The 9946-nt window shown below is 44.6% G+C and overlaps 1 protein-coding gene across 2 annotated transcripts in view; it reads left to right on the forward strand.

Moving 5' to 3' along the window:
- Positions 1–9946, forward strand: part of LOC137433041 (rho GTPase-activating protein 22) — a 103299-nt gene that overhangs the window by 87007 nt on the left and 6346 nt on the right. For both annotated transcript variants that reach the window (XM_078783894.1, XM_078783893.1), the window contains 2 exons: positions 2942–3074; positions 3472–3545. In XM_078783894.1, coding sequence (XP_078640020.1) covers positions 2942–3074; positions 3472–3545 — 207 coding nt within the window. The remainder of the gene's footprint in view (positions 1–2941; positions 3075–3471; positions 3546–9946) is intronic.

The raw sequence follows: 9946 nt of genomic DNA on the forward strand, positions 1-9946 counted from the left end.
GCGGGGTACGTCAGCGGCAAATTTCATTGGTCGTAATGATGTAAAATGCATTGCAGTACATATATTTTATCGATCTAAAATATATGTACTTAAATGGACATTTACGTACATATTATTAATATTTATGGAGGCCTGTACACTTTACAGAGCTTCAAGGCATTCACGGCAACGTCTCAAGGCCAGAACCAATTTTGGACGGATCACCACTCAAGCTGCAGGGATTTGTGATTTGTTCAGGGTGTCGTCGATGACTCGTCCACTCTTCGCTAAAGACACCATGGGATGTTTAATGTCCACGAACGACCATCGTCGGGAGATGGGTCCTCCGGCATAACGTCCCTCTAATGGACGGTGCACCCGTCGATGCCTCACCTTGTCTGGGAAACGCCAGGATGGGAGTTTATAGCTGGATCGAGATTTGAACTCAGGCTAGACAGCTCAGAGGAAAGTGTGCATTCCAATTGATCCTGCTAGCCCACATTTTATTTGAAGAACATACATGAATACATTTTTACGGTGTAGCCCATGGGGAAAAGCCGTCTTCATCGGTGTTTGTCCGTCTGTATGTATGTCCCCCTCAAACGTATACCAATCGGAGCTGAGGATCTGGTCACATGACAGGGTGATGTGATTACGTATGACGTCATTACGGCGGTACGGTGGCTGACTCCACACTCTGCCATTTTGATTCCAATTTCGTTCAGGCCGAACATATCGTCGAACCTGTCATGTATCACAATCGCCATGCTCTACCTTTACGTTTTTCATTCAGTGTGAAACACAAACAAACCGATTGTTAAAATGACCATCAAATATCGAAAGCATCAGCGTTACGTCTCTTCCAACAAAATGGTACATATCGGCTGCACATCCTTGAGGTGTAAGTACCTCGGCGTTAGGCATAACGCCCAGTAACTTAGGCGTTATGCCTACCCTTCGGACCGCTTCGGCCAAATTAAGCCCAGGTTTCTCAATACAGTAGTGTATCATTTCAGTTGTATCGTTTTTGTAATCACAATAATATTGTAAATATGACCATAACACTTTCATCCAAATGTCGTGAATACAAAGCTGATGCATTGAAGCGGTGAATGGTTCATGAATCAATGATAAGCGGTGTACGGTACTAACAACCGCGGAAGTAAGGAATTCGCCTCGGATTTTTGATAGCATGATATTAACCCAACCATTGTGGGGTATATAGCTTACAGTAGATATTCCCTCAGTTCTGTAAGTAAAACTTACCTTACGGGTGGCGGGATTCCTCTAAATTTCTTTCTTTAATGTTATAAACAGCATTAGAGACTGTTTAAAAAGCTAATCATACGTGTTTGTGGTTTATAATATTTTACAATCCCGGCTACGCCGCTGTTAGACTTTCGGTCTTGTTTTATTATATACTAGCCGAAAGCACCCGGCGTTGCCCGGGTTATTTTTGAATGAATTTACTACTGTAATTCAACTTTTACTCGCGGCCGTAGAAGATTGACTACAATAATTCAGCTCAACTTTTAATTGCGAAATGGGCCCAGCCCGGCGGATGCGGACTCGACCGGCCTCACCACCTAGCCCATAACCTTCCCGGGGCCCGACCCGACATTTTTGGTTCTTTTTGAATGAACTTACTACTATAATTCAGCTTTTACTCGCAGCCGTAGAAGATTAACTACAATAATTCAGCTCAACTTTTAATTGCGAAATGGGCCCAGCCCGGCCGATGCAGCCTCGACCGGCCTCGCCACCTAGTCTATAACCTTCCCGGGGCCCGTCCCGACATTTTTGGTTCTTTTGGAATGAATTTACTACTATAATTCAGCTTTTACTCGCGGCCGTAGACGATTGACTACTATAATTCAGCTCAGCTTTCAATTGTGAAATGGGCCCAGCCCGGCCGAGGTGGGCCTTGACCGGCCTCACCACCTAGTCTATAACCTTCCCGGGGCCCGACCCGACATTTTGGTTCTTTTTGAATGAACTTACTACTATAATTCAGCTTTTACTCGTGGCCGTAGAAGATTGTCTACTATAATTTCGCTCAGCTTTTAATTGCGAAATGGGCCCAGCCCGGCCGAAGCGGCCTCGACCGGCTTCGCCACCTAGCCTATAACCTTCCTGGGCCCCTTCCCGACATTTTTAGTTCTTTTGGAATGAATTTACTACTATAATTCAGCTTTTACTCGTGGCTGTAGACGATTGACTACGATAATTCAGCTTAGCTTTCAATATTGCGAAATTGGCCCAGCCCGGCCGAGGCTACCTCGACCGGCCTCGCCACATAGCCTATAACCTTTCCGGGGCCCGTCCCGACATTTTTAGTTCTTTTGGAATGAATTTACTACTATAATTCAGCTTTTACTCATGGCCGTACAAGATTGACTACAATAATTCAGCTCAACTTTTAATTGCGAAATGGGCCCAGCCCAGCCGAGGTGGGCCTCGGCCGGCCTCGCCACCTAGCCTATAACCTTCCCGGGGCCCACCCCGACATTTTTGGTTCTTTTTGAATGAACTTACTACTATAATTCAGCTTTTACTCGCGGCCGTAGTAGATTGACTACTATAATTCAGCTCAGTTTTCAATTGTGAAATGGGCCCAGCCCGGCCGAGGTGGGCCTCGACCGGCCTCGCCACCTAGCCTATAACCTTCCTGGGGCCCGTCCCGACATTTTTTGTATTAGAGGTTTCCTCCTATCTTTCACCGTTCAGGAGATTAGCTTGCGCAGACAAACAAACAAAAACTTTCTTTTATATATATAGATATACACCTGTTATAACTTTATTTGGTGTATCTTGGGCAATTGTGGGTCGTTCATAGAAACGTTTGAAGGTCCCATGTATCTTTAATATGAACACACCATAACTAAATAATTGGTGCAAGGTACCTTCGCTTTTATAATACACCACAAGCGGTGGTCTCACGGTGTGCGCCCTCACTGGACAGCTCTACGGACGTGCACACGGTCACCTCCTTGCTCAAACTCTACCTGAGGGAGCTCCCCGAGCCCTTGGTGCCTTTCCGTGACTATCAGGCGTTCCTGTCTTGTGCAACGCTCCTTGAGAAAGACAACGAGAAGGTGAGCTACCAGTTCAATCGTTGTCGCTCGCTGAGTAGGTAACGTAATCTTCAGTTGAACCAAGTCATCTCTCTGCCCAAACTATACATTCCTGGAAGTACTAGCCTTGTGTTTTATACCTCTCCCTCCCCCCCCCCCCCCCCCTGCCCGTGCCTCCTCCCCCCAAGCCCTCTCCCTCCCACAGATCTCCCGATGTCCCTGCTCTCAAATGTTGTACTTGCGTGCTTCCCTCTCCCTCCCCATCTTGTCTCCCGCTCCCTTTATCTTATGTTTTATGTGTCAGTTTGTCTTTTTGTGATCAATGTTAGTTCTTACACGAGCCTCGATGTTGTATACGAAAAACAACAACAACAAAAAAACAATCTCTTGCCTGAACAACCCCTTATTGTCTCTGCAGGGAATGAAGGAGCTCGCCTCCCTGGTATTGAACCTGCCATCTGCTAACTTCTTCCTCCTGAAGTACATTTGCAGGTAATGCTTCACTTTCTCCGAAGCTTTGCTCTCTTGTTTTAAATGCCGATCCAAAAAGCGACTCGTGCAAGCCTTTGCATTTTTGCCAAAACGGAAAATTTCCACTTTTCCTGTACATCTGCAAGAGTCGTAAAAATAGTTTGGAGCGACGCAGAAAGGAAACCGAGGATAAAATGTCGAACATGTACGTCGCTCAACCCACCAGTTGTCCATTAAGAAATGTAAACTCTGGAAAGGTATGACATGTTCACTGTAGGTAAGACGCAGCAAAACATGGGTTGGAATCTCGGGCCAGCTCTGAACTGTCATCCAAGCACGGCGTGGCATCGCTATGTGTGCCCTCCGTCGGATGGAAGTTATGGAGATCTCGTCTGCCAGCACTGGTTGTTGTTGGTGGTGGACATCGAAATCCCACAGTGTCCTTCATGAAGAGTCGGTGAGCTATTGACACTGAACAAATAACAAATGTTTGCACCTTCGGTCAAACTTCGGGCTTTGCCAGGCAGTTTCTGAAAGTTTGGGCCAAAAACAGTCCCTGGGCGACCCCACAAAAAGGTGTGAATGATTGGAATTGTTGAGTAGTAGTTGGAGACCATCGTCCTTGACTCACGAGTCCTTGATTGAAACCGAATCCGTGTGTTGAAACGATTTCCTGTTTCGCTTCTGCTTTGGAAAGATGAAAACACGCAGTTTTTAAAACTGCAAGCTTGGATCCTTGGGATCCACACCACATGGGATATTCTGTGCTGACTTTGCTCATGGAAGTTTGCTTGAGGAGCGAAGTGAAAGCAGATACTCATTTCCACTGCCAGGTCCATTGATGCAAAGTAAGGCTTTTCCATAGAGTGTGTGCATATTCCATAGAGTGTGTGCATATTCCATAGAGTGTGTGCATATTCCATAGAGTGTGTGCATATTCCATAGAGTGTGTGCATATTCCATAGAGTGTGTGCATATTCCATAGAGTGTGTGCATATTCCCTGGAGTGTGTACATATTCCATAGAGTGTGTGCATATTCCATAGAGTGTGTACATATTCCATAGAGTGTGTGCATATTCCCTGGAGTGTGTACATATTCCATAGTGTGTGCATATTCCATAGTGTGTGTGCATATTTAGTAGAGTGTGTACATATTCCATAGAGTGTGTGCATATTCCATAGAGTGTGTGCATATTCCATAGAGTGTGTGTGTATTCCATAGAGTGTGTGTGTATATTCCATAGAGTGTGTGTGTATATTCCATAGAGTGTGTGTGTATATTCCATAGAGTGTGTGTGTATATTCCATAGAGTGTGTGTGTATATTCCATAGAGTGTGTGTGTATATTCCATAGAGTGTGTGTGTATATTCCATAGAGTGTGTGTGTATATTCCATAGAGTGTGTGTGTGTATATTCCATAGAGTGTGTGTGTATATTCCATAGAGTGTGTACATATTCCATAGAGTGTGTACATATTCCATAGAGTGTGTACATATTCCATAGAGCGTGTACATATTCCATAGAGCGTGTACATATTCCATAGAGTGTGTGTACATATTCCATAGAGCGTGTACATATTCCATAGAGCGTGTACATATTCCATAGATCGTGTACATATTCCATAGAGCGTGTACATATTCCATAGAGCGTGTACATATTCCATAGAGCGTGTGCATATTCCATAGAGCGTGTACATATTCCATAGAGCGTGTACATATTCCATAGATCGTGTACATATTCCATAGAGCGTGTACATATTCCATAGAGCGTGTACATATTCCATAGAGCGTGTACACATTCCATAGAGCATGTACATATTCCATAGATCGTGTACATATTACATAGAGCGTGTGCATATTCCATGGAGCGTGTACGTACTCCAAAGAGCGTGTACATATTCCATAGAGCGTGTATATTCCGTAGAGTGTATATTTCATTCTTCTTTGTGTTTTACCCTGAGATCATCATATTGATCATGCATGTGCTCATTTGAGGATGCTGAGTGAGGGATTATGTTGGCTTTCCGAAGGTTACCCGAGCACCCTGACCTCGACCCTTGTGCGCACACACACGTACAATCAACGTCTCCCTACATTAACACTTTAATGGCAAAATAATTCCTTGTTATTCCGAGTTTTGAACCGTTAACTGAGCATCAGTTTTCACAGCGAAGATTTTTGTTTTCCTCTCGAGCTCTCCCTTTGGACTAGACTGGGCCTGTTGAAGAGCGCGTTGGCTAAAGCTCCATTATATCACGGCTGTCACTCCCCACCAAGTCTTTCTTGTTTTCCGGCCAGTCATTCACCAAGTTATTGCCGAGGATCACAGGATGGCGAGGACAAGAGTGGGATCATGGTGGGACGCGCGTGCGGGTGAGAATCAATGGGACGTGCACTGCCAAAGAGCTGCATTCCCATTTGTCGTTCATTAACCAGCCATGGCATGTTCGTACATTTTTCTGGCACTAACTTTGAGGGTGGCTTATGATGATGGAGACAAAGATATGTGTGTAAACTCAGGCCTAAAGGAAGGCCTTGATAAAGGAAAACCGTTTGTTCTTATTGAACGATTCATCGATTTTGTTTCCCCCTTTTCCTCTGTCTTCGCCCTTCAGTGTGAGCGAACTATGGGGAACTAGTCTTGCTGCAGACAATCGTGGGATCCGATATGTCTGAGAGTCGAGATTTGCTTCGAAAAGCAGAGCAAGGAATTCCAGGAAGCTTCAAAGCATGACGACCACTTCAATGTCCCGCAGAATACAAAAAGCTGTTTTACCTTTTATTTCATGGGGAATGACGTGAGAATAACCTCGTGAGGAATGCTCTCCTGGTCCCAAATCCCATGAAGGAAAATCATTTCCCATTGAAAAGTTGGGAATTTTTAAACTTAAGAAACCCGAAGTGTTATTTAGTCAAAATTTGCCAGAACACAGAATTTGAAGGATTTTGGAATCTGCCAAATGACTTGGTCTCGGGGGAAATCACCATGTTGCTTTTCGTTGTTGCTAAATACCAAGCTCGCTCACTAATGACCCGTCCGTCCCATTGCTCGCATCTATAATTCCCTCTGGTGCTTCGCTGGAGATGCACCGACAACCGCAATGTCTGTTGGAGAGATGTTAAGCCGGGTGTCCGGTCTGTTGAGTTTGCGGTCCCTGGTGGATGTTACAGGTCAAGATACGTTGGAAAAATTGCTGATACTCTGGCGAAATTCCTGCCTGATGATTGTCTGAATTCCTGGATGAAGAGCAACAACAAACCACCCAATAACAAACCTCTGGAGACAGCATGGCCACTCTGTTAAAGAGCATGGCCACGCTGTTAAAGAGCATGGCCACTCTGTTAAAGAGCATGGCCACTCTGTTAAAGAGGATGGCCACTCTGTTAAAGAGCATGGCCACTCTGTTAAAGAGCATGGCCACTCTGTTAAAGAGCATGGCCACTCTGTTAAAGAGCATGGCCACTCTGTTAAAGAGCATGGCCACTCTGTTAAAGAGGATGGCCACTCTGTTAAAGAGCATGGCCACTCTGTTAAAGAGCATGGCCACTCTGTTAAAGAGGATGGCCACTCTGTTAAAGAGCATGGCCACTCTGTTAAAGAGCATGGCCACTCTGTTAAAGAGCATGGCCACTCTGGAAAGAGCATGGCCATGGACGAAACAGAACTTGGCCAGTGGGTTTGGAAATTTGGCGCAGAGGGCATCCATACGTACGTAGCATGTGCAGTCATTTTACACCCATACGTACGTTACACGTGCAGTCATTTGACATCCATACGTACGTAGCACATGCAGTCATTTGACATCCATACGTATGTAACATGTGCAGTCATTTGACATCCATACGTACGTAGCACGTGCAGTCATTTTACATCCATACGTACGTAGCACGTGCAGTCATTTGACATCCATACGTACGTAGCATGTGCAGTCATTTTACATCCATATGTACGTAGCATGTGCAGTCATTTTACATCCATACGTATGTAGCATGTGCAGTCATTTGACATCCATATGTACGTAGCATGTGCAGTCATTTGACATCCATACGTATGTAGCATGTGCAGTCATTTGACATCCATACGTATGCAGCATGTGCAGTCATTTGACATCCATATGTACATAGCATGTGCAGTCATTTTACATCCATACGTATGTAGCATGTGCAGTCATTTGACATCCATACATATTACGTACGTAGCACGGGCAGTCATTTGACATCCATACGTACATAGCATGTGCAGTCATTTGACATCCATATGTACGTAGCATGTGCAGTCATTTTACATCCATACGTATGTAGCATGTGCAGTCATTTGACATCCATACGCACATAGCACGTGCAGTCATTTGACATCCATACGTACGTAGCACGTGCAGTCATTTGACATCCATACGTACGTAGCACGTGCAGTCATTTGAGATCCATACATATGTAGCATGTGCAGTCATTTGACATCCATACATACGTAGCATGTGCAATCATTTGACATACACATGCATGTAGCATGTGCAGTCATTTGACATCCATACGTACGTAGCACATGCAGTCATTTGACATCCATACGTACGTAGCACGTGCAGTCATTTGACATCCATACATACGTAGCATGTGCAATCATTTGACATACACATGCATGTAGCATGTGCAGTCATTTGACATCCATACGTACGTAGCACATGCAGTCATTTGACATCCATACATACGTAGCATGTGCAATCATTTGACATACACATGCATGTAGCATGTGCAGTCATTTGACATCCATACGTACGTAGCACATGCAGTCATTTGACATCCATACGTACGTAGCACGTGCAATCATTTGACATACACATGCATGTAGCATGTGCAGTCATTTGACATCCATACGTACGTAGCACATGCAGTCATTTGACATCCATACGTACGTAGCACGTGCAGTCATTTGACATCCATACGTACGTAGCATGTGCAGTCAGTTGACATTTTCAGGAACACTTCAGTAAATCTCAAAGCACTAATCTTAATAATTTTTGAACCATGCCACGGAATCTTTTAATTCCAGTCATTATTTCCGCACCGAACATTGACGGATGTTGTCTTCACAACTGTTTGTCCGTCTGGCTGTGAGGAGGATATCTCAAAAAAGCTCTGGACAGATTCGGACAAAACTTTGTGGACAGGTTGTGTGTGTGAGAAAGACAAAAGGATCAGATTTTGGTGAAGATCTTGCTCCGGATCCGGCTACAATATTTTCAAAGCGATTCTTCACTATTGAGTGATGGGGCCGAAAATATAGCAGGACATCTCAAAACATCATGGACGGATTTGGATAAAACTTGGTGGATATAAAATTGGGTTTGACAAGAACAAGGTGATTCCATTTTGGTTCAGGTCTGTATCCGATTTGGCCCATCAGTGTCTGTCTCTGTGCACTTCCTCAATAAGCCCAACTGTCCTCTCTCTCACCCATCCTTTTTTCATCAAGTCCTCAACTCCCGACCACCCACGTCCTCAAATCTCACCTCCACAAAACCTCAACCTCCTCTCCAACTCTTTCCCCTTCCCTCAGTAAAACTCTGCCCTACCCTCCCCATTTCTTCAAGTGCTCAACTCCCTGCCCAAATTCCATGTCGACAACCCCCTCCATCCCAACTCCCCGTCCTCAACCTCCCTCTTCCAACTCTGTCCATCCCCTTTCTTCTCGTTCTTAACAATGTTCCCGCGGGACAATTTCGCGAGATTTCAACATCTCACGATTGTTCAGTAAAAAATAGTGGATTGGTAAACTAAATGATAAAAACATTTAAGGTCATCGGTCATGAAAAAGAAACAAATCCAACTGGAACTCCTGGGGCAAAGACCTTCATGAAGACCTGGGTCTTATGGTCCCCGTTTGAACGGTTTAAGAGAAAATCATCAATAAATCTTTTATAACATTCCAAGTCTTTCTCGGATGGGATTTTTTCATCATGTCGATGGAAACACGTTTAACAAGTGCTGCTCCAATCCCAATGGAGTCCAAACGGCTGAGTGGTCCTGACATGAATTATTGACCGTGATATTGTTCCAACCCAATCGTAATGTGATATTGTGTACAATGCAATTGATCATTTATAACTGCATTTGCCCAAACACTGTGGACCAGACGAATCACGAGGCATTACATTGTTTATTTCCATGTAATTTTCTTCAACGAGACATCCGAAAGCACGAACATTGATCAAAAGCTGAAGCCGAAAATCGATATCTGTCCTCATTCTACAGGAAATCCATTTTGCTCTCTCCGACAACCGATGCCAAATAAGCAGATAAAGAAATCGCGATCACACGGACAACGCGTCCGACTCGAGGGCAGCCGTGTACTTGCAACGAAATACAATAGGTGGTTTGCCATTGCTGTGCGGAGAATCGCAACGGTGCTTGGCCCAGGGTATCG

The sequence above is a fragment of the Myxine glutinosa genome, chromosome 8 (genome assembly GCF_964187855.1).
Source record: "Myxine glutinosa chromosome 8, kmMyxGlut1.1, whole genome shotgun sequence".
In the NCBI taxonomy this organism is placed as follows: domain Eukaryota; kingdom Metazoa; phylum Chordata; class Myxini; order Myxiniformes; family Myxinidae; genus Myxine; species Myxine glutinosa.